General features: G+C 38.3%; 1 protein-coding gene across 1 annotated transcript; it reads right to left on the reverse strand.

The window, feature by feature from the left end:
• Positions 1 to 17227: 17227 nt before the first annotated feature.
• On the reverse strand, positions 17228 to 26090 carry LOC307157204 (uncharacterized protein). The gene is made up of 11 exons (XM_079869052.1): positions 26050 to 26090; positions 25040 to 25117; positions 23063 to 23140; positions 22706 to 22759; positions 22445 to 22582; positions 21883 to 21948; positions 19664 to 21662; positions 19482 to 19547; positions 18698 to 18835; positions 18474 to 18545; positions 17228 to 17509 (listed from the first exon to the last, which is right to left on the reverse strand). Exons 2-11 carry the CDS (start codon positions 25103 to 25105, stop codon positions 17295 to 17297), a joined length of 2892 nt encoding a protein of 963 aa, XP_079725178.1. The 5' UTR covers positions 25106 to 25117; positions 26050 to 26090; the 3' UTR covers positions 17228 to 17294.
• Positions 26091 to 26477: the final 387 nt, after the last annotated feature.

Consider the following 26477-nt stretch of genomic DNA (forward strand, 5'->3'; position numbering starts at 1 on the left):
TTCACAAATTTGTTAGATATGGCATGAAATATCTGATATTCCGATTGTCAAATATATGCAAGTGGAAGTGTTTTTTTTTTTGAACATTATTATAACGACCGCGTTAGTTGAGCTGTATGCGCGATGGGCGCCGCCATGTTAGTTTGTGCCGCAGACACAGTTCAGAGAATCGGATCTGTTGGATTTACAAGTGAATTCATCCACTTCTCCCGAAGTACATAAAAGTAAGTGGCTGGTGAACTGGGAGAAGAATAGAGTAAACTTTAAAGTTACTTACACAATGTGTATCTGATATGAATAAAACTAATTATAATGGAAAGGATTATTATTGCCTCTTCCTTTGACATCAGTGTGTATTTTACAAACTCTAAATGTATTGTTTTTTTAGTACTTATGTCTGAAACCTAAAACAAACATTATGTGGATGAAAACACTGAAAAGTTGTGATATATGACAGCTGAGCGCGCCTGTCTCTGGCTCAGCTCCAGCCAACGCGCGAAAGCACATTTGAATTTAGCAGTTGATCACGTCATGCACTGACCGTTCTAATCACACCGGTGTGATTGTACGCTCCAGGGACCAGCCTAGACTGATCACACCAGTGTGATCGTACGTGTGAAAGGGTTAAAGGAGACATATCATGCTTTTAAATCGTTCCTTTTTACATATAAGTCATACATTTGTAGTCTATATAAAGCGGAACTGCAATGATTGGGTCTGAATTCCTCATTATTATAGCTCCACAGGCCCCTTTTCTACCCCTTTTCTGATGTGCGTCTGTGAGCAACTCGTTTTGGTGCGGTCTCTTTAAAAACAATTGAGACACTTCATACCCCGCCCCCTCTCCAGGATGCAGGGGTGACATTCGGTTCAACTCCACCCCGTTCGGCCATTTTTGTAGTTTGATAGCAGAGATACGATTATCTAGCGGCGCAGAAACTTTTTATTCACACGTTATTAACAAAATGTCAACAACGGAAGACTTGTCCAGCCAGCCTTACATTTTCGAGCCAGAGTCGGAGCCGGACCGAGATGAAAATGAAGACGACGAACCTGCAGAACAACGTCTTCATCAGGGCCGGATTAAGAATTTCAAGGCCCCTGGGCACAATGTCTTGTAGGCATTAACACACAAACACACAGTATACCTCCTCCTCCTCTCCTCAGGGGCTGTCTGTCTATCTGTCTTTCTCCTCAGGTGCTGTCTGTGTGTGTGTCTGTCTCTGTGTGTGTGTCTGTCTTTCTCCTCCTCTCCTCAGGGGCTGTCTGTCTATCTGTCTTTCTCCTCAGGTGCTGTCTGTGTGTCTGTCTTTCTCCTCCTCTCCTCAGGGGCTGTCTGTCTATCTGTCTTTCTCCTCAGGTGCTGTCTGATAGATGGAAGCTGTCTTAATAAAGACGCCTCCCTCTCCTCTTTTTCTCTTTTTCGTTTGCGTTTAAAACAACCGCTTCTTTCACTCATTTTCTTGACCTACAACGTCAACGACTCATCCCACAGTCCGCGCTCAATTCAGTGCGGATTTATTTGAAGTACGCGTGGGGGCGGGGTTGTTAAGTCAGTGCGTTCCCACAGCTGCGCTTGAATTATATTATGAATACAAATATATCAGCCTGCCTTTTTAGCATGTGACATTCTTAAGGAGGCTTAACTTTATACCATCAGTGATCAATACACACTGATCTTAACTTGCTTAATAAAAAGATAAGCCAGCGTCATTTATTATGCATAGCCTATATTAAACCTTTCACGCTTAATCCAAATGTATTGTTTTACTCGGTGCTTGCTTATATGTATTGAAATGTCTGAAACCTAAAATAAACATTATGAGGTTGAAAAAACTGCATAGTTGTGTGCTGCATATAAATAATAACCATATCATATCAAAAGTGAGAAAGAAGAAGATCAAGTTCGGCCAAAGGCAGATTCGAACCCGGGTCCAACGCGTCAAAAATCTCAAGTACCAACGCCCTACGGTCTACGCCACTGACTGTAGATATAATGCATTAACGTGAGTCTTTTTGATAGAAAGACAGACACTTTGGGCAAGTTGCGCAACTATACAATACGCTCCGTAAAAAGAAAAAATATATATATTTTCTTTAGAATTTTTTTTTTTTTCCTTTTCTTGGGCCCCAAGTGCGCATGGGCCCCTGGGCACGTGCCCATAATGCCCATTGGGTAATCCGGCCCTGGTCTTCATATGGATGTATCGCAATGGTGTGTTACTGTATTTACACATGAAACTTTGGTATTCCGACCTTTTACCACCGTGTCGATTTATTTTGATTAATATGTGCGAGGGAGAGAGAGCAAGACAGCGTCTAGTTTGGAGACGGTGTCTTGTTTATATTTTCGCCTGGCTCCGAAGAGAGAGAGAGTGCGTGCGCGCGACCGGGTCTCTCTCTCTCTGCTCGTTCTTTCAGTTAAACATGCGCCCTGTCACAAGCGCGGCAGTTCATCTACATTAGACGGTGTAATGAAGCGTGTTGGTTACTACATCCAACAACCGAACATTTTAACTTACCCTCTCGTAACTTCTGCATCTTTTAACTTGGACTACAAAATTGCAGCGAGAAATAAAAATGGCGGATTGCTCGAAGTGTTGGGCTGGAAATCAATGTCCTTATTTGGCAGTTCCGCTGCAAATACTGTGACGTAATAGTTCACAAAACGTCATAGATAACAGAAAAATCGGAACAGGTTGAAAAATAAGGCCAAAACAGAATATAAAGATATCAACGAAGCACCTGAAGAGAATAATTTCAACTTTTCTGTACTTCTAAACACTCCAAATATACAACAAAATGCATTTAAGGGCTAAAAAAGTGGATTTAGCATGATATGTCCCCTTTACTATTTGTAGCTATTTGAAAATTATAATGCTTTTTGCAGATCCAGTAGAGCGAAAATGGCAGATGTTGCTAGTGGCGAAGGAGAAGAGAGTGATTTCGTAATTGTGGACACTAAAGCGAATTTTAAATCTGAAGCGTGGAAGCATTTCGTTTTCCCCGTGACAAGAAAAGAGAAAGGAGGAAAGGCGATGGACAGGCAAAAAAACGACATGCAGACACTGCCAGACTGCGGTGAAATACACGTCGGGGGAATGCGACTAACATGAAGAGCCACTGGTTAAATCACCAGTCAAAAGTTAACAAACTAAACTGAAACTTTATTTTTTCCTTATGAAAACTGAAAACACTGCAAACTGACTTAACTGTTTTCCTGCACTTTAAAATGAATACCTAATCTACGAGGTAGGCTAGGTAGGTCATAGTATAGAGAACAGGCACAGCGTTATGGGACCACCCACTTTTCGACAAAACAAAACCCAAAACATTTCTTCAAAAATAAAATAAACTTTTAATATATTTTAATTTTGTCAAGAATTATTAAAAATCGGCAAATAAGCTCATAATTTTCTAAATGTTTAGTTTTCAAAGTTTCATAGCTTAAGACATTCTCCCAATTATAAACGAAGAATTTATTTACTCAAGCTCTGATTGCATATCTGTATATATGTAAGAGTTCGTGTATGTGTAGGCCTGGAGAGTTGCTACGCCTGGCATCCTAATCTAGGTGCCTCAGTCCGCAGGATGTCATAGCGATACACAGCAATTGCCATGGAGACAACCTTGATCAGGTCCCAGACAGAGTCAACAATCAGCAGGTGTCTGTGGGGAATGGGGGAAGGAACGCAAGAGCGTCTCGCTGCAGTGCTCTTCCGGGGGAGTTGTTGTTCCAGCAGCAGCCTCGGCCAAGGCAAGTGCTGGTTGAGGGGGGCCGAAACATACTGTAGTTTTTTTTTTTTTTTTTTTTTAACATTAAAGTGCTTATTTTTTTAAAGTAACAATGTCAATAGTCATCTTTATAGAAGATACAGTACAAATTACAATACAACAGTCATCAAGATAGGTCTGCCAATTTGATGGAGTATTTTAACAGTGGTTTGATGCATGCACGAGTAAGGGAAAATTAGACGTTATCAGCACTCTGAAATCTTTGTCGGGGATCGTTTAGCCCGGTGGGGCGTCAGGAAATAATTTGAACTGCTGTGGGTAAAGCTTTGTACAGGTGTCCCAGTTCATGCCGCTGTGGTAAAGAAAGGAGAAGACTCAGTTATTAACTGCTGGATTCTGTACTCACCATTGCTGTTCTGAGAACAGAGAGATCCTGTTATCCACCGCTGCATTCTGCCATTGCTGTCCTGTGGTAAGAGAAGACTCAGTTATTAACTGCTGGATTCTGTACTCACCATTGCTGTTCTGTGAACAGAGAGATCCTGGTATCCGCCGCTGCATTCTGACACTGCTGCCCTGTGAAAGAAAGGTGACACTCAGTTATCTGATGCTGTCCTGTGAAAAGAGAAAGCCCGCTGTCTGCCGCTACCTACCCGTAGTCCCTTGTGTCCCGCCCACCACATACTGTTGTCTGCTGCGCTTCATTGGAAGGTCCTGGTCCTTTGTCCATCTGCTGCTACTTACCTGAAAGCCAACGCCCTTTGTCCCCTCACATGGCTGTTCTGTAAAAGCAGATGACCAACTGCCGGCTGTCCCGAGTCCTCCTCCATTGAAGATTCCTTTGACCTGTTTCAACGAGCGGCCCCTACGAGGAGTCCTGTGGCAGTGACATTTTCTTAAAGTTTTTTTTCATTCAATAAAGAGAACCAAGCTTTTATATCACGTCGTTGTCTTGCCTCGTTGGTGTACTTTGGTGTAGCTCCTCCGGAGTGGTGGTTGTTCTCGGCCCTAGCGGTGACACTATGTCATGCAGGAGTTCTTCTACACTGTCATTTAACTTGAAAAGAACTGGTGTCTTGTTTTGAAAAATCATATTAAATTTATCAAAGCACTGTGTGACATTGTGGAGAAAACAAGTGTAAAGTTTCATAGTGGGGTCTGTCAACCTCTTCTGAATGTCACAGGACTTCTGATTCTCACTGTGTGATTCAAAATAAGAACTAAAGGCTGGCCATTGGTTGAGCAGATGGTCCAAACCTTTACCCAAAGAAAGCCAACGTGTTGGACAGTGCTTTTGTACTCTCTGCTGGGCTACATTGCAAAAGTCCTGAAACTCCTTAAGGTCTTCTCTTCTTTTTTTTACTTTTCTCAAAGTAGTATTAGATATCAATTAGCAATTCCTCAGGTGACATTGAGAGCTCTTTAGCAGCAGTTTTGGCACATATGTTACCAAGTGTCTTGGGCAGCCAACACATATAAGGTGCCTGTGCTTTCACTCTTGTTAAGACATAGTTGTTTTTACCAATCATGACATTGCAGTTGTCACTGCTGAATCCTACACAATTAGACCATTCAAGGCCTTTGTCATGCATGGATGATGCAATGCAGTTGAATATGTTGGCAGCTTTGGCATCATTTCACACTGGCATGTCTACAAATCCAACTGTCACCTTATCCTGTGCTTCACTGTAGTACCTGACTAAAATAGCACACTCCTTCTCACACATGATGTCATTGCTTTCATCAACCATAATACTGTATGGCCTTTTTTCTGTCCGGATTAACTTGTACAAATCCTCTGAACACTCAGGTTCCAGTGCCAGGTTCATCATATCTGCCGTCTTAGTGAAAGAGCAGGCATAATTTTTTGCAATCTCAGAGTCAGGAAACATTTTCCTAAATAACTTTCCTGTGTGCCTAAACACATGGAATGGCAGGTTATGTTCCACAATAAAAGATGTGAAATACATCTCAGCTGTAGTCACCTTCTCAGTGAGACTTTGCCTATCTGAATGGAAGAACTGAGATATATTGGAGCAGCCTTCCCTGCGCTTAGCCTCCCTAACATGTTGTGGTTCCTAAAAGATATAAAAGCATAATATATTATTTCTATAAGCTATAGGCCTATGCAATTATTCATTAATTATGTTTAAATATGTAGATTACTTTTACTATTTATATAAGCTGCTTATACTGTTGCGGCAAAAACAAATAACTAACAAAAACAGCATCAGGCATAAGAGACATCAGGATTCAAATTGTCCTTAAAAGATATTTATTCTTGCAAGAATGTTCCCAGTCCATCCACAGTCCAGCTGCAGGCGGAGTGAGACCCAGAGCAGAGGTTGGACAGCTTCTTTATAGTGTTATCTCTTGTCACCCACCCCAAACACAAGGAACAAAAGGGACCCCGGGAATCCTCTCACCTCTGAAGTCCCACACACCCCACACCCTGCAGCTGTATCAACATCACAAAACTCAAAATACAGCAAAAGAACGCATGGCATTCTTTTGTTAAATCATTGAAAATAAAATATAAAGAAAATATTAATTTTTCCACAACAATACTATTTATGTAAACTGCTTTTATTTATTTTCCATTGCAACTTTAAACAGGTCTAAGGAGTTTGTTGTTTTCATGTAGCCTTGGCAACGAGCCGCATGAATAATATGCACATGAAATTAAACTTGTTGAACTCACCTCAACATGCCTTTTGCAATCATTTAACCCACCATGGGCAATGCTGAAGTCACTGTTACAAATAGTGCAGCGTGCAAGACTGTCATTTTGTTTGACACTTATAAGACAGGGGTACAAACACTTTTGTGTAGTCTGTCGTAAAATGTGTCTTATACTCTTTTTTTGGGGCCACTCTCCCTCTGCCATGGTGCTCCTGTGTCTAGATAGACTGAACTGATTAATTTGGTTCGGGAGAAGAGATAAAAAGCCCGCCCACACTGACAATTGATTGGTTGATTTGCCAACAGGCCAATCAGGATGCTCTCTGTCATGCTCTTCATGAGCAGTGTTGCCAACTTAGCGCCTTTGTCGCTATTTTTAGCGACTTTTCAGACCCCTTTAGCGACATTTTTTCAAAAAAGCGACTAGCGACAAATCTAGCTACTTTTTGGACAAACCTCAGTAACCTCCAAATGTTGACAGCCGAGTCCCGCAAGCGCAAGGTTTGCGTTCTCCCTGCCGTCACACACCTCTCTCTGCGTCTACCCTGTTCAGTGAATGGCTGAGAGAGGAGCAGCAGCACGGAACAGACGTGAATGAGCAGTGTTGTTTCCACGGACTTATCACTTATCTTTTGTTTTATATTTAAAGAATTTAATTTTACCATTTTATTTTATTACTTGTGCTTATCACTTGTAATACTCACTATCACGTGCTTTAGTTCACCCAGTTTCCGAACTCTCTCAATTCAGATAATTTTACACATATAAAAAATAGTCATTCAACAGCTACTCGTTCTATTGTCTGACAAAAAAATATAGTAAATGAGAACAGCTTTATTGGACATTCGGCTATATTATATTATATTATAGTATGTAATATTAAAATACAGTATGTGAGCATGATTTTAACGAGAAAAAACATTAGGCAGGCAGAACGCAAGTATGCCGCGATGACGTCATGAATATGCTAATTGACGTATGACGTCATCTAGCGACATTTAGCGATTTTTAGGGGAGGCGTTAGCTACTTTCCTTTGAAAATAGTTGGCAACACTGTTCATGAGGCACACACGCACACACACGCTCTCCCTCTCTGCCGTGCGCGCTACACGGTTTGAAACATCTCTGTCTCGCATGCGCACTCTTGCTCGCTCGCTCTAGATTCCGGGAGATTTTAACTCATTTGCGGGAATCAGGGAGCCGCTATCAATATGCGGGAGACTCCCGGAACTGGATGTCTAACACCTAAAACAACAGACATGACTGACAGAACTTAAACAAGCTCCTGTTAACATTGTATCAAGTTAGCTATCTGTAGTCATTGTATAGTTTATAGTTGATTGATTTTGCAGGTAAGATGAGTGATGTGACATCGCATCTGATGGATTCTTATATTGATATGTGAATTCGATGTGTTTGATGCATTTGTGTTTGAAATTGATTTAAAAAAAAAAAAAAAAAAAAAAACGCATTGACGCACTCGCGCGAAAGATCGCGACCTGACAAGATGCTCGACAGAGATTGTAATTCAATGCACTCAATGTTGTTTGTAAAGAGAGTTCATTTCTATATGAGTTCATTTTATTATTAATGCTTTTGTGTCCTATAAGTTTGTCATTGTTTGGTGAGTCTAACGATATAAACAGAGTTTATAGTCATAGAAAGTTATATGGCCTACTCAAATAAGTGTTACAGTCATAAAAAAGTTAAATAGCTAGGCCTACTTAAAGTGTTTGTACACAGTTTGTGTATTTTCATTGAATATTGTAATGCTGGGGTCCGTTCTTCGTACCTTGCTTAAAACATCCGAGATCAAATGAGACATCCAAGATGATATCATCGTGCTAATCATGATCTGGCTAATTAGGTTCTTCGAACACACTTGCCGGATATCATTAGTATTGCTGGATTGAGTTATCTGAGATAATTGCGTGTTCATGCGAAGTTTAAAAGGGGATATGTATCGATAGTAGAAACATTGATCAGCAACGCTGCTATTGGCTGCTCAGCGTGGCCAAAGAGTGCGCTCAGTTTTTCTCCTCAGCAGAGCAAGAACTAATAGTCGAAGTTTATTCGGAATTTTAATGTTTAATTAAAACGCCAGGAAACACCTCAAAGTCTGCAAAAGCCAGGAGAGAGGGCTGGCAAAAAGTAGCAGACAATTTAAATCCATTAGAAGTGGCCATGTTAGATGTTTTTATCACTTATTAGCCTATAGTTTTGTATTTTAATAATTGCATAATTACTTTGTTCATTGTAATGTCAGAGTCACCACACTAGAACATGGGAACAAATAAAAGTGAAGTACAAAATTATTCTACATAATGGTAATTTTTAGTTATATTATAGTCTCTTTTATAAAAGGCACTGTTAAATAAATGGTTGTCTGATTATAAAAGCAACCAAGAAAAAGGCTGAGAAAAAAAGAAGAGAAAATATCTTAGTAGCCTACACAGTAAAATCATTTTTGCTGCATTAAATTAAGGCTGTATAGTCATTTCATCTGTTAAATCTTGAGTAATGATGAATTGCTTTGACTTGTGAAAGTGAAAACTGATAAACTTATGTTAATGTAAAAATATTTTGCCATGAGTTATTGATCACATTTTTCCAGAGTGTAGTTCATTGTAATGACATTGTGTTTTTCTCTTTTGTGCACTTTTACACAACACACCAACACTTGTATCTGTTCCCAAGAAAGTGGTGGCTGAAATATGTGCAGTAAGTGGACATTTTCTAACTTTCCAAAGGAAAGAAAGTATAAGACTTTGTAATGTCCATTTGTTTCCATTGCACTGGGCAGTGAATAAACCCTCTCAGATAACTGTCATATGGAGGAACTAGCCTACCTGCAAGTGCATAAATAACTTTACTTCATTTATACTTGTATGCTTTATGGCTGCAATATAAGTTGCAGGATTCCACATCTACAGAAAGGCCTACAGAAGAGTCTGCACAGACAGAGGAGACATCGGGCAGATGACGTGACGCATGTTTTTTCTGTAATTAAGTGTAAATGTTTACTGAACTGCATTTCTCAACTAAAACAACACATGCCAGTGGGGCATAGAACATCATTTTATTTCAATATTAAGATTTTGGGACGTAAAATGTATTTGGTGTTGTTCATATTTCAAGGTGAATAGCAAAATGTCCTGCGGTGTGACTAAATATTAGTAAAATAAAGCAGATATGTTTGGAGCAGCTAATAAATGCCTTGGCATTATTTTGTATGTATTTACTTAATTAACTTAAGTTTTCAAAATGCTAAAAAGTACTAAAATAATATTTACAGTACATTTAGTTTTGAAACACAAATACTGTCCTGCAGTGTGACATGGGATATTAGATTTTTGTACTGGCAGTTACATGGACAGCCATAGGGGTCCTTTAGTCAAGCCCCCTACTAGGAAGTACCCCAGATGTTTGTATGTTTTTTTGTTTTGTTTTTTTTTCACAAATTTTATTAACATTTTGTCAAAGTACAATTTTAACACGTATATGAAATTGAATCAATCTACAGCTTCATATATCTGATCTTAACAAGGTGAACAAAATAAGAGACAGGAAAAGATCCGAAATAAAATAGAAATAAAATAACAAAACACATAGATACATAAATGAATAACACTTAGGGGTCTGCTTATGCATTAAAGTTAAAATAATGAAATAATTTGATTGTTTTGTTTAATTTGTTGTTCTTTTTTTTTAATTTTCAATGCTGTTCCAATATTTTTTAAGGTCTGTAATTTTGAAATTGTAAAAGGAGGGTTTGCTTCTTTGCCAAATCATTTTGTGCAGATAATATTTAGCTAAAATAATAATTAAGTTAATTACATATTTTTCATTGGCTGATAAATCTGGCTCAGTGACTATAAGAAGTATTTCAAATTTTCTTAGAGAAATATTCTTTTTTTATCTTTTGGGAAATAAATCTTTGTAAATGGGACCAAAAGGAAGCTACAAGGGGACAATCAACAAAAACATGCTCAATGGTTTCTCCTTCAACATCCACAGAATGTACAAATGTTACACACAGTTGGAAAAAAAGTACAGATGTTTGCTTTTGAAGGGTAATACCTGTGAACAGTTTTGAATAAAACTTCTTTGATTTTATTTACAATAATATACTGATGAGGTAGCAGGAAGATCATGTTCCATCATTTCTTGTCCAGTAAAATCCATCGGTGTTTACATATAGGAGTACTGGCAGGATCAAGTATGTTTCTAATAAAAGTATTGTTACATCTGTAAGTGGAATGCCAGAAATAGTAGGAGAATCGACTGTTACAGATAGAGAAGTATCTGTCTGTATGCTCTGCGCTAAAGAAACAAGACTAACAGGAATAGACTCAATCACCATTTCGAATTCTTCTTGAGATGTATCAATACCTTATTTTTCCATGAAGTGCTCATAAGAATAAAATTCATTTTTTTTGTATTTAGCAGATTGTTTACTGTATTCAGATTACTTATAAACCAATTATTCAGAAAGAGTGTTTTGTTTTTGTGTAGTATATATGCATTGTTCCAAAGAATACAGTTGTGAGGGGAGAAATTATGTTTAAAGATAAGATTCCAACATAACAAGGATTGTTTATGAAAATTGCATAATTTCACGGGGAGTTTTCCTACCGAAAAAGGACATATCAATAGAAAGTTAAGACCACCAATAGTTTCAAATAAGCTGTTTGGAATAATATTCCACATACTATTTGGACACTTGAGGAATCTTTTAATCCAGTTGATTTTTATAATTTGGTTAAATGAAGTAAATGTCAGTACATTCAGACCACCTTCAGCCAGAGGGTTTGAGAGAACAGACCTTTTAACCTTGTCAGGCTTATTCTTCCATATAAATTTGAAGAGAATTTTATCAAATTGGGAACAAGTGGATTTTGGAACATCTAGAGATGAGAAAACATAAGCTGCTCTTGACATCCCTTCTGCCTTACTTAACAGAACTCTGCCATATATGGATAGGTCTCTGGCAGACCAACAATTAAATTTGGTTTTGATGGTCTGAGTCACCGGGAGCATATTTAGGTCCAGAGTTTCTCTAGGATTTCTCGATATTTTAATTCCAAGATAAATTATAGTGTTTTTGAGCGGGATATTACATATTTCAGATTGGCTGCTGTCTTTTAGGGGCAGAATTTCACATTTTTTAACGTTTAGTTTTAATCCTGATACTTTTGGGAACTTAGATATTGTAGATAAAGCTAGGGGTACTTGTTCGATATTTTGCAAAAATAAAGTAGTATCGTCTGCAAGTTGTGAGATTTTGATTTCTTTGTCAAGTACTCCAATTCCCTTAAAAGGAGTTTGTAATATCAAATATTCAATATTTGGGCAACAAGCAAGAAGATATAAGGGGAGGCTGGGCATCCTTGGCGTACCCCTTTTTCTACATTAAATCTCTGAGATGTTCCATACATGAGTTTAACTGAGCTATTGTTATTTTTATAAAGTGTTTTCATTGCTTTAATGAAGAAATTGCCAAAATTTAAGAAGGATAGGGTGTCTAATATGAATTTATGACTAATTGTGTCGAATGCCTTCTGAAAATCTAGAAAAAGAATAATTGGGTCTCCAGAGAGCAGGTGACTGTAATTTACCAAGTCCAAAACTAATCTAATATTATTAGAAATGTGACGTCCAGGCATGAAGCCGCTTTGAAATTCGTGTATAATGTCGTTTATTCCATATTTTAATCGTTTGGCTAGTACCGACGCCAAGATTTTGTAATCATTGTTTAACAATGTAATACCACGCCAATTATCAATCAATAGAGTGTCTTTATTAGGTTTTGGGACTAACGTTATTAGGCCTTGCTTCATTGAGTGGGGTAATTCTGCATCACTCAAGGCTTCATTATATACTGCCAAAAGAAATTTGGATGTTTCTTCAAGAAATGCTTGGTAAAATTCACCTGTAAGGCCATCATTTACAGGTGATTTGTTGAGTTTAAGATGTTTTATTCGCCATTTTATTTCCTCGATAGATAACAATTCATCACATTCCTCTCTGAAGGCGGTGCTTGCTTTCTTGATATCTACAAGTGAATTAAAAATAACAGATGACTCAGTACATATCTTGTGAAGATTAGCATAATATACGGACACAAACTTGGATAGTATTATAATCTTCTGTTATGGAACTTCCTACTTTTAGTTTAGTTAACCAACTTCTTTCCATATTTCTTTTTTCAATGCCAAAAAAATATTTGCTGTTTTTCTCTCCTTCTTCAAACCATTTTAGTCTTGATCGTATAAATGCCCCTTTAGCTTTTTCCTTATAAATTTCATCCAATTCTGTTTGAAAGCAGTCTAACTGCAAAGATTGTTCATTATCTGTTGAATTTAGAATGATGTCTGAGATACCTTTGATTAAAAATTCTATTCTTGCTCTTTTTCTTTTAGTTAAATATGAAATCAGAAAATATGCCATTAGTTTCAGCAAAGACTTTGCTGAAACTAATGGCATATTTTCTGATTTCATATTTGAGCAATTCCCATTGTTTCCCGTATTCATCTACAGATACTGCTAGTTCCCAATGTTGTTTTATAAGTTTTTTTATAGATTGTGTAAAGTTTTTGTTATTTAACAAAGCATTGTTAAATTTCCAATAATTGAATTTGTTTATTTTATTTTGCTTTGACCAATTTAATTTGAGAAAAATTGTTCTATGATCTGTCATTATAGTAGGACAAATTTTAACTTCTGTGACTTGTTTCTCCATGTCATTAGAGATCACCCAAAAGTCGATTCGAGAGCAGCGTGATAGATCATTGTTGTTCCATGTATATTGCCTCTCTGTTGGATTGCGGTGTCTCCATATGTCTACAAAGTTTAATCTTGTACAAAATTTGGTAAGATTGTTTTCTCTATCTCTAGCTTTAGAAGGGTGTCTATCCAGGTCCTGAGACCATACCATATTAAAGTCCCCTCCCAAAATAACCTTGACTGAAGGGTATTTGTAGGTGAGGGAATTAATAATATTTTCAACCTCTTCTAATATGTGATAGTTTATTAAGTCAGTGTTATATCCATAAATGTTCCCTAGTAAAACAAAATTCGTATGTATTTCCAAGACCAAAAATATATAGTGTCCTTTATCATCAATTCTTTTGTCCAAAACCTTTCCATTGAATTTGTCCTTTAGAATAGTGACTCCTGCAGACCTATTGATACTTTGCACGTGACGTCACAAGTACTGGCTGGCGGGCAAGAACGTCGTTCTCCAGCAACGAAACCCAGTAAACTAATCAAGGGTCGCCAGTTTTACTATACAAAAGTTGGTGTTTTGAGGTGTAAACGACATGCTAGATAGTTGTTGTGCAATTGGATGCACTAACCGCAGATGAGATAAGCAACCTTCACAGTATACACGTCTGTGCAAATTACCATCAAAGGTAATTTCAACATTTGTTTGAATACAATGGGTGTATGATCATGTAATTAATCGTGTCTTTAAGTTACTGTAGTTTTGTCAATCAACACCACCAGTATTCACCAGCTGGTTCGGCGAGTCAGCTGTTTGTGTTATGAGCTAGGCTAACTGTACGTTCACACCGCCGCCGGCGAGAGCGGCAAAATTCATTGAAAATGAATGATTTCCGGGCACTTTGACGCTCTCGCCGGTGGCGGTGTGAACGCACAGTAACAGCTGTCGTCTTTTGCTAACAATAACAGAAGTGTGTGATAGGTTGTTTTGAGGTTTGCAATATCTATGATTTTCAATGAGAACCAGAGATGACCCAACAGCAGAGCTAGATTATTTATGGAGGAATTATTACTGCTCGATTATCTTAACCCTCTGATGGTTTATGGGGTCTTTTGGGACCCCAAATGACTTTTGCTCAAATTAAAAAAAATGTTCCCTTTGTCCAAATGGTATGAAACCTTCTACGGCTCTCAACACTTTCTAGATCTACAAAAAAACAAAAAAAATTGGAATGATATCTGTTTTTATGTTAGCGTGACAAAAATTGTGACACTCGTGGTCTCTGGAGACCCCGCAATCAAAATAGACAAAATTCATCATCAAAATCAGAAACAACGCAGAACACATCGACAGAAATGGCACAAATAAAGTGGCACACTTCCACCAATGCAAAAAACATCCACAATGCTAAATTATATTGCTCACAACACGTGTGTATACACACACACACACACACACATATAGAGGAATACATTTTTGAGACTATAAAAACTGTTCTCTTATCATTTGTAAAATAAAATCATCCAAAATGCAATACCACCACAAAAATAAATTGGTGACACTGACACATTGAAAATGTACACACGCACGCACACACACACACACACACACACACACACACACACACACACACACACACACATTTGTAAGGCTATAATTTGTCAAATAAAATCATCCAAAATGCAGAACCAACACAAATATAAAGTGGTCACACTGACATCGACAATGTGTACTCACACACACACACACACACACACACACACACACACACACACACATTTGTAAGGCTATAATTTGTCAAATAAAATCATCCAAAATGCAGAACCAACACAAATATAAAGTGGTGACACTGACACCGACAATGTGTACTCACACACACACACACACACACACACGCACGCACGCACACACGCACACACACACACACATTTGTAAGGCTATAATTTGTCAAATAAAATCATCCTAAATGCAGAACCAACACAAATATAAAGTGGTGACACTGACACCGACAATGTGTACTCGCACACTCTCTCTCACACACACACACACACACGCACACACACACACACACACACACAGGAACATTTGTAAGGCTATAATTTGTCAAATAAAATCATCCAAAATGCAGTACCACCACAAAAATAAATTGGTGACACTGACACATTGAAAATGTAAACACACACACACACACACACACACACATACACACACACACACACACATACTTGTTTTCATGATATATCGGGACTTGTGAAAAAAACGTGAAATATTAGGACATGCCTTTCCCAAGGTCCAACAGACCTGGTTATCAAATAATTTCCTACCAATGCTTCAAGGAATACACCCATCTGTTGAGATTTTGTCTAAGGCTATATTTTGCGCAGACTTGATTCCTATGCTACTTGTGAGGACATGTTTGGGTTTTTGTGACTTATGAGGTCATAGCAACAAACACTGTCATTTCATGTTTAAGTGAATTGTGAAGCCCATAGATACACACTCAATTTTCAGGTTTAAATGACTTATAAAGACTCAGTAACAAATCAAATAGGGTGCATATTTGCAACTTGGCTGCTGTTAAACGTTTGAAATTTCTTTCTACATTAGAAGCAGCGGTGTACAATATAGTCATGCTCAATGTTCAGTAAACCTTTTTCACATTTACAGGTTGATAAAATCTAGTAAAACTGAGTGGCTCAGAGATATATAAAAGCTAACTCAAAGGGGTCGTAGCTCATGAAAGGTGCACTATGTGTTCCTGCATGGTGACACTTCTGTTGAAATTCTAAGTAAATACCAAACAAAACAGAGCATGTTTTTACAATATTTTTACGATATTAGGTTATTAGTTACAGCTGATATATTGAAAATTCTTATGAGCTTATGCAAAAGAAACACTTCTTGTAGAATCCGTCCTTCCTGCGATAGAAAAAGGCAGCCATCTTGTCGGTGATTGGCTGGAATGTGGTTTGTTGTATTTTGGTGCAGAACCTGTGCACCTAGTGTTTTTTTGACATTACGATTCCTGTGTTGTCTCCCGAGACCGGGCTTTTTCACAGAGTATTCAGGGGGCAGGAAGCTAGCGGATCAAGGAGAGAGGCCTACGATTGGAGACAAAAATGAAAATCGCGCTTGTCTCACTGTCTATTCATGAATTTCGTAGTAGATGTTATGTGAAAGAAAGAGGTAACACTTCAGGTCTTTCTTACTTGTATTAATAGCTTAACCAAAATAGGTACAAGTATGAAAATGATTGACCTTCATTGGCTGGCCTCATGAATATTCCTACAGTTATCCATAAGGACATAATACTTAACCAATGCTGCATATAGGTGGACTTATTATAACTAGGGCTTAACTAAATTAAGAAATGGCAGCCCTCATCAAATGTTTTAAAGCATTGAACAACCAACCACAATACAGGATAAGGCTGTACAAAAGACAGCTTATTTGAAATTAAAGAACTACTCTCTTTAGCATCAAAAACAAAACACTGAAAACCTGGGAAATGTGTGTGAAAGTAACAATCCCTTAAAGTACTTGCTTGTTGACACAGAGGGTATAGATTACATATACATTGAAACCTTATTTTATGAAAGACATTATGTCAGTTACTTGAAACAATGCATTATAATATGATCCTGAGGTAGCAAGAAAAAAGTAATAGTGTCTGAAGGGTGGAGATAAAAAAAAACATCATTAATAGCCCTCATAAATACATGTCAACATGGCAGCTTCAGTCAAAACTAGGTGGCATGCTTGTACAAGAAAACATCAATAGCAATCCTTGAATGAAAATGAGAAAATCAAAACGAAACCCATTACAAACATTTTCGCTGGATATCTAAGGTGACACTGATTATAACCGTACACAGTGAGCATTTTTCTAAGTTCAACAGAAATTAAAATGCACATGAGCCACAGTTGGCATGTTCTAGTTCAGTGTTCCCCAAACCTGCTCCTGGAGTACCCCCAACACTGCACGTTTTCTTTGTCTCCCTAATCAAACACACCAGATTCAACTCATCAGCTCATTTTAACCCATGTGATGAGCTGATGAGTTGAATCTCGTGTGTTTGATTAGGGAGACAAAGAACACGTGCAGTGTTGGGGGTACACCAGGACAGGTTTGGGAACCACTGTTCTAGTTCTATCTATTCATCTTCCTTTTCATTGATATGATTCTATTGTGAATATAGTATTTGATTGCAGCCCAGTCTCGGTCTTTCAGAGCCACTGGTTCTGCCTGGAGGCAGGAGTCACAGTCCTTTTTACCTGGCACCTTGCAGCTGGTTATGAAATGAATCATGTGCCGCTCCACAGCCTTCACTTCATTACCTGTCCACTTGCTCCTCACCTTCCCAGCTGTCGAATGTAAACAAAAGACATGTATTAAAGATGAAACAATGGCTCTGCTAAAGTGAAACATTGAGGATTTGATAAAAAAATATATATTTTGTTAAATCCATTCTCCGATAAGTTATGTTTTTTTTTTCTCCGTTTAGCATTTCCTGTTTTATTTCACATGTCTGTCCCCATTTGTGGATGCTAGTTTGTCTCATTTGTATCAGTAAGTGTTCCAGCATAGTTTGTTTCCCAGTGTTAGTCTCCTAAACCCCTTTTCCACCAAAAAAGAACTGGTTCGGAACTGGTGCTGGTTCAAAGTTGGTTCAACTTGCTAACCTTCTCAGAACCAGTTTGTTTTTCCACTGACTAGAGAGCCTAGCGAACGACGTCGTTACGTCACTGTGTACGTTGCCATACGTCTTAGCTTTCCCAACTTCAAGCATAACAATTACAATGGTGGACTACATCGTCTTTATTCAAATGTTTCTCCTGGCTTTGCAATCCTATATTGGGGTCAGAAGACGACGTTTAGAACACCTTTGTGCTGCTCGTCTGGATTACTATAGACGGAGGTTACGTTCGAGAAGAAGTTCGACAATAACCCCGCCCCCAACGTAAGCATGACGTGGTAAAAGAACAGTTCTAGTCCAGCAAAGAGTTGGTGCCGCTTTGGAACCAATTTTCCTAGCCGAGAACCGGTTCTTTGGCTGTCGAAACACAAAGAACTGGTTCACGAGTAGGCACCGGCTCCGAACCGGCACCAGCACTGCCTTGGTGGAAAAGGGGTACTTAGGTACTGGGTACTGTTATATTGACCTTTATTCTGTGTACCTTGACTCAGCCTAAGCCTTGTGATTTGGATACCTGACTGCCATTACCAGTCGTGATAATTTAGTAGTTATGATATTATATGGCATTCATTAAATTTAATACATTTTTCTAAAAGAGTAATGTGGTGTATCCACATGCTTACAGTATTTACCTTGCTTTGCAGTGGAGCACTTTGAATAAGTTTGGGATGTAACCACTTGAAGTGCTGTGTTCTGCTGGGAATCTGAAAACAATTAATTTAAATTTATTTCAGATAAAAGCACAACTTCACATACTGCCATCTCTGTGAAGGCAAGAATAAATCACTGTTTTCATTATGAACGCATTCACTTTTTGGTGAGCAAATTTTGTATTTCGGTGCCTTTTATATTTTACCATGTCTTGGTTGAGTGTTGCTGACGTTTGCGTTGTCCAAGACGGTTGAGGCAGAAGTGCTCTCCAAATTATCCAGGGTGGTTGAAGCATGCGAGTCCCTCAGAAGTGTCCGATCCCCAGAAGTTTCAGTTCTTGAGCCTTTGAAAAGTAAAAATGAAATATGACCATTAATGACAATGAGTTTGTTTGAATGTATTTTTCTTTGAAGTCAACCTCAATGTCAGACAACAAAAGAACTTAGTGGAAGTCTGAATCTGCTGGCTTGAAAAGGCCCACTCATATCAAAAAGTATACTGTATCTCTCCTCATGGTGGGATATCAAGAGGAAAGCCCAGCTCTCTATTGTTTCCTGTATCTGAGTAATCTTTTAAGCTAACTATTCCTCTACCTCTAACTTTAAATGTTCAAAGTTACCTTTTTCCTTTTGACTTCACATCCCAATAAAAGGCTGTCCTAACTTACTCCACCTGTACTGCTAACCAGACTTTTTGCAAAACATTAATTACCTTTATCATGTACTGTAACTATTGCTTTCTTAGTTGTCTTCTCTCATTCACCATTTCTTTATCTCTTGCTACTGTTTAGACTTAATTGATTAAAACCTGTCCACCTTCTTTCTATCAATGATTCTAAATAATTCAGCACCATGTTTATACATAATCTCTCCCATCTTTTTAAATTTATTTACCACTGTTCCTTTCAGCCCATCTAACATTATCATTAGGTCTCTACTGTCTGTCTCCCTGGTCATAACCTAAAGATATCATCACATAAGTCAGTATACCTTCATGTTGATGTAGGTCAGCAATGGTTTCTTCACTGGAATCATCATCACTCGTGCCTACTTGATCTGGTTGGGTAAAAAAAAAAAAACAGTTTGGACCAAGTATTTAAAACAAAGACTAAATACAATTATAATTGTGATATGAGAAGTACTTCTAAACTACATTTAAAACTAAACTTCACCTTCAGGATTGATTTCAATGTCATCCAGCCCTTTCCCTTGCAGGTCAGACAGTCTTCCTTTTTCCATTGCGATCAACAGTTTGCTAACTTTTGCAAGCTGCAGTGTACTCTCTGGAAGCCGATAGAATTCCCTGTGGACCCTTATATCATGTCCTAGAAAGGTAGCAAGTTGATCCATTTCATTTTCTTTCAAGTTTAGTACTGTTGACAAAGTGGCAACTTGTTTCCTCAATCTTGTTGAGGTGAGTGACTCTGGGTTTTTTGCACCACATTGTTTTGAATACTTGCGGAAGCAGTCAGAGCCTCTGTAATGGGAAAGCACACATGGCCGTGCAAACAAGTACACATTCTCTGTGTGGACTTGACACTCATTCCTGTTTTTAATGAGGAGGTCCATTGCAGCGATCATGTCAGGTGTGAGAAGCACGGGCACCATTCGTGACCTTTTGCCTCGAATCTCAACTCTGTCAAAGTACTTTGCAACCTTCCTCTCAAACTCAGTAAGGCCCGTCATAATGTCAGGATTCAACTCGGTACGGTTTCTGGATGTGAAAGCCTGGAGTTCCATTTTTGAAACTTCCCCTTGCCGTCTTCTGTTAAATAGTACCACCTGCGTCAAAGTCACTTGTGCAAGATTCCCAAAGCTTTTGATGTTGGGGTCTTCCTCAAGGTCCTTCATGCACTTAGCACGCTCAGTAGCAAGAAACTTGTGCAGCAGGTGCACATCCTGTGTAAAGGGCAAAACATGTGGTTTATTCCATTTGGCTTGATGAAGTGTACCCAGTGCAGCACTTGAAATGGATTCCACCCATCTTTTCTCATACAGAGTGGCGAATTGCTTGGCAGACTCTGCGACGACATTGCGATTTGCAATGATGGCATTGCATTGCACAATGCCTGCAACCTTAGCCAAACTGTGACCCAATTTTAAAGCCAATGATGGGATTTTATATGAGTTGGTATCCAAGTCATAACCAGCAACAGATCTCACTGCTTGTATCACGTGGGGGAAATTACTGGGCATAACAAGGTCTTCAGTGGTCTTCAAAGGTGTTGTAGCTCTTGCAGCTATCAAGAGTCTTGCCATCTCTCTCATTTTTTGACGTATGTAATCGTTTCTTTTCTCATTTGGTTTCCTGCTATTGTACATTGACTCGCCAAGACTAAGGATGTCTCTTTCACTCCTTACAACTAAAGAAATGTCATCCTGGTTCATTTCACAAGCAATCTTCCAAACAGCTTCATGAACTGTTTCAGCTTTTGGTAGGTCAATGTGGATCCGTTTTCGCCCAACTCTAGTCTCCACCTCAACAGACTTCTGAGGGCAGTTTCTGACATGTCTCCATAGACAATCTCTTGCATAGAGTCCTTGACAAAACTTGCAGTGACTGAAGTCATTAGATTGTCTGACTCTAGTGGGTCTTCGACAAGCAACCATTTCTCCATCACCACTGCTTGCCACTGTGGCATTATGGTTAAAGTTTCCCCTCTTCTTAAGAGAGCGTAACAAATCTTTTCTTTCGCGAGATCTCTTATTAAAACTGAAAGCTTTTGCAACATCAGGCTGTGTACTGTGAGCGGATTCGAGGTGTCTTGCCAATTTAGAAATGGCCTTACTACAATAAAGACAGTATTGTTTCTTGTTGTACTTGCTTCGTTTTGCTGTGTTTGGCAATGAAGTGACATTTATGGAGCTGTGCGATGTCTTCTCTGATGAACTGTCACTGCAACTTATCCCTGAACTACAATGGCCGCTGCTCATCTTTGAGGAACTAAAACTTCTCTGCTCCATGGGACTGTTGGTACTGTCCGAACTGTGGGCTGTAGCCATCCCCAATGATATTTCCTTGAACACTTTGTGGGGAAGATGATTGTCTATGATTTTTAGATCTCTACTATTAGAACTTGTGTCAGAGGAGCTGCCACTTGAATCTGGAACATAGTTGGCATCATCATAGTCCGAAGCATCCGAAGATTCATCAGTCATGTCATTATAGATCTAAAGGAAAATGGAGAGAAAAGCATCTCATTCCATCAAGAAGTTAAACATTTAATAATAGCTAGAATATTGTTCTCCTAGTACCATCACATTGTGCATAACACAACACAACACAACACTTAAACATGAATAAAAACATAAAATTAAAAGTAACATTTGAGCTTCTTAATATGATTTGTGTTTTACTATTTCATTATTGTTGTCTAATGGTATTTATTACCAGGTCATTTGGGCTTGTTGCGTTTCCATCATGAAATCCACCATCATCGACTGAGGGAGGTCCAACCTTTGAAATGATTAATAATTTTCATCAAACAGAAATGTTCACCCCAAGTTATATCCACTTAATGCTTATTGTCGCAAATTCATATCACACTGCTTCCATTCAGACTGCAGCCCAGATAGCGTATGTTTTCCCCCAATGCCAGTTTGTGCATATTTGATACGTACCTAGGAACCTGTTGTCAATAATTTGCATCATATCTATTCTACTTGATATAGACAAATTAATAATCTCCACATAATTTAGCATCAGATTTAAAGCAAAAACAAATATCTTTTTAAATATAATTGTAAATACATTCAGATGTCATTGTTTCTCAGATTAACCATCTGAGAAACATTTATCTCAAGTCTTTGGAGTAAGAAATTAATCTACTCTTAAAAGGCTAGGCTAATTTATGTTATAGAAATAATGTTCTTGTAGCATTAAAATACTAAAGATAAATACTTTTCTTATAATTACAAGATGGTTTGATTTAGGCTTGGATGTACATACTCACAGAATCATTAATTCTGGTGACCAAACTCAAAGTCATCTGTCTCTCTCTCGCAATTCTCTCTTTTTCAGCCTTCTCATAACGATCCTCACAACAATCATGATGACGCTTCAGATTTTGCAGACGCTGTTTTACTCTAAGCTGTTCAAATCAAACATCATGTGTACAAACCCGTAGTCTCACCTGGAATTATACACTATTTCCTAACAGTAAATATTCACATTAGTTAATGAAGAAAAATAACTTTGAATGTAGCTGTCTCACCTGCTCTGCAGTAAGTACATGATGGAAGCATGCAATTCCAGTGGAGTGGTTGGCCTTAAATGAAAAGAATAAATTTGTTATTTTCAGTAATAGTACTAAAATACATAACACTAATTATGAAAATCATTTTGGTTCATAGGTGAACATTTTGATGCTCAACCTAACCCTGAGGACAATTTACTTACATGTTACAAACATTGTGTCATATGATAGAGATTAAATTGCAACATACTGAAGTTTTAAACAAAAATACAAAAATGTTTGTTGTAGCAAGGTAAAAAGGGGTGTAATTTACATGAAAACTAAAAGAATTATGTAACTTTAAAAAACAGAAATCCAGAGTAAATGCGTAGTAACCTGTTGGAAGGATGAACTGGGTCTCTCGCTCACTTCTGGGTCTCCTGAATCTTGAGTCTGGATCATGCCACTTGGTGTCTGCAATGAAGTACAACAACAATTATCAGTCAGAAATATTCAGAACTATAACAAACTAATGATCCTACCCATTTCAGTTCAAAGAAATCCCACCTCAATCTATCATAATGACCACCTTTGGGCTGAGACTCATTGCTGAAGTCAAGGGCTCAACTTTGCATTTAAGGAACACAAATTGTAGTAAAAATTAGCTAATGTGAGGACCTGGGCTTTTCATTCAAGACTCTATGGAAATATCTAAAACTGCACAATACCAGTTACCCACAATATGAGGACATTGTTAAACACACACACACTCTAAACGTTGAAACATACAATATCAGGACGTCGTCTGAAACACAGTTCAGTCTTTCACAGCCTAAAACAAAATGAGGACATGACGACTGAACACACACACACACTACACGTGTCAGATCATACAATATCAGGACGTCGTCTGAAACAGTTCAATTTTTCACAGCCTAAAACAAAATGAGGACATGACTGAACACACACACTACACGTGTCAGATCATACAATATCAGGACGTCGTCTGAAACACAGTTCAGTCTTTCACAGCCTAAAACAAAATGAGGACATGACTGAACACACACACTACATGTGTCAGATCATACAATATCAGGACGTCGTCTGAAACACAGTTCAATCTTTCACAGCCTAAAACAAAATGAGGACATGACGACTGAACACACACACACACACTACACGTGTCAGATCATACAATATCAGGACGTCGTCTGAAACACAGTTCAGTCTTTCACAGCCTAAAACAAAATGAGGACATGACTGAACACACACACTACACGTGTCAGATCATACAATATCAGGACGTCGTCTGAAACACAGTTCAGTCTTTCACAGCCTAAAACAAAATGAGGACATGACTGAACACACACACTACATGTGTCAGATCATACAATATCAGGACGTCGTCTGAAACAGTTCAATCTTTCACAGCCTAAAACAAAATGAGGACATGACGACTGAACACACACACACACTACACGTGTCAGATCATACAATATCAGGACGTCGTCTGAAACACAGTTCAGTCTTTCACAGCCTAAAACAAAATGAGGACATGACGACTGAACACACACACTACATGTGTCAGATCATACAATATCAGGACGTCGTCTGAAACACAGTTCAGTCTTTCACAGCCTAAAACAAAATGAGGACATGACGACTGAACACACACACTACATGTGTCAGATCATACAATATCAGGACGTCGTCTGAAACAGTTCAATCTTTCACAGCCTAAAACAAAATGAGGATATGACGACTGAACACACAAACTACATGTGTCAGATCATACAATATCAGGACGTCGTCTGAAACACAGTTCAGTCTTTCACAGCCTAAAACAAAATGAGGACATGACTGAACACACACACTACATGTGTCAGATCATACAATATCAGGACGTCGTCTGAAACACAGTTCAGTCTTTCACAGCCTAAAACAAAATGAGGACATGACTAAACACACACACTACACGTGTCAGATCATACAATATCAGGACGTCGTCTGAAACACAGTTCAATCTTTCACAGCCTAAAACAAAATGAGGACATGACGACTGAACACACAAAGAGTCAGCGTTCCTGTCTTCTAAGTTATACTGTTGTAGTAAAAGAAACCTAAAATCTCCACAGTAACGGACAGGGATCTACTTCCTTAGAAGTTAAACCATGTAAACTGATAAATAGAAGCTTAGATGGGCAATAAATGTGTTTGAAGTATATAAAAACATTGAATTTTGTGAAAATTAAAAAAATATATTATGTTTTGAGGGGTAGTTAGTTCCATCAAATGCTAGGGGTAATTCACTTACAGGAAAGGTTTTGTGAGACGTATTAAACTAAAAGAAATCCAGAGTAAATGCGTAGTAACCTGTTGGAAGGATGAACTGGGTCTCTCGCTCACTTCTGGGTCTCCTGAATCTTGAGTCTGGATCATGCCACTTGGTGTCTGCAATGAAGTACAACAACAATTATCAGTCAGAAATATTCAGAACTATAACAAACTAATGATCCTACCCATTTCAGTTCAAAGAAATCCCACCTCAATCTATCATAATGACCACCTTTGGGCTGAGACTCATTGCTGAAGTCAAGGGCTCAACTTTGCATTTAAGGAACACAAATTGTAGTAAAATTTAGCTAATGTGAGGACCTGGGCTTTTCATTCAAGACTCTATGGAAATATCTAAAACTGCACAATACCAGTTACCCACAATATGAGGACATTGTTAAACACACACACACTCTAAACGTTGAAACATACAATATCAGGACGTCGTCTGAAACACAGTTCAGTCTTTCACAGCCTAAAACAAAATGAGGACATGACTAAACACACACACTACACGTGTCAGATCATACAATATCAGGACGTCGTCTGAAACACAGTTCAATCTTTCACAGCCTAAAACAAAATGAGGACATGACTGAACACACACACTACACGTGTCAGATCATACAATATCAGGACGTCGTCTGAAACACAGTTCAGTCTTTCACAGCCTAAAACAAAATGAGGACATGGCTGAACACACACACTACACGTGTCAGATCATACAATATCAGGACGTCGTCTGAAACACAGTTCAGTCTTTCACAGCCTAAAACAAAATGAGGACATGACGACTGAACACACAAAGAGTCAGCGTTCCTGTCTTCTAAGTTATACTGTTGTAGTAAAAGAAAGCTAAAATCTCCACAGTAATGGACAGGGATCTACTTCCTTAGAAGTTAAACCATGTAAACTGATAAACAGAAGCTTACATGGGCAATAAATGTGTTTGAAGTATATAAAAACATTGAATTTTGTGAAAATTAAAAAAATATATTATGTTTTGAGGGTTAGTTAGTTCCATCAAATGCTAGGGGTAATTTCCTTACACAAGATAGTATGCTGAAACTAGTGATGGTAATATTGATTCTTCAACATTTCACGTTTGTCTTAGCCTGGCAAGCCAGACCTACATCAAGATGTTAGGTCTGGCAACTCTCCATAGACACGGCTCAATCCAAGGGCCGGGATAAACGGCTGTCTTTCAAATTCCCTTTGCACGCAATAGGATAGCGCTTCAACCAACCAGAGCGTTTTCCCAACAGCGGAGTTAACGTTAGTTGATAGATTCAACTTTTGCCATATCTGGCCGGCAAAACTACGAACACATCTTCCTTTTTAAGAATGACTTCAGTGCCGTTCTTTGCTCTTTTCTCAAAGAAAAACTAAACTCAAGTCCTCCAGAATCGCGGCCAAAGCCGATTCAAAAGACTGTTTTCCAGCAGCCATTCTTTGTTTTCAAGTAGCAGGGAACCAT

Source organism: Squalius cephalus (assembly GCF_949319135.1).
Source record: "Squalius cephalus genome assembly, chromosome: 4".
Lineage (NCBI taxonomy): Eukaryota > Metazoa > Chordata > Actinopteri > Cypriniformes > Leuciscidae > Squalius > Squalius cephalus.

Coding starts and splice junctions, on each gene's coding strand:
- LOC307157204 (XM_079869052.1), bottom strand. CDS start 25,105: ATGATCCAGACTCAAGATTCAGGAGACCCAGAAGTGAGCGAGAGACCC. Junction 23,141..25,039: donor CCAGTTCATCCTTCCAACAG/GTTACTACGCAT, acceptor ACTTCATTGCAG/ACACCAAGTGGCATGATCCA. Junction 22,760..23,062: donor CCAGTTCATCCTTCCAACAG/GTTACTACGCAT, acceptor TTTTCATTTAAG/GCCAACCACTCCACTGGAAT.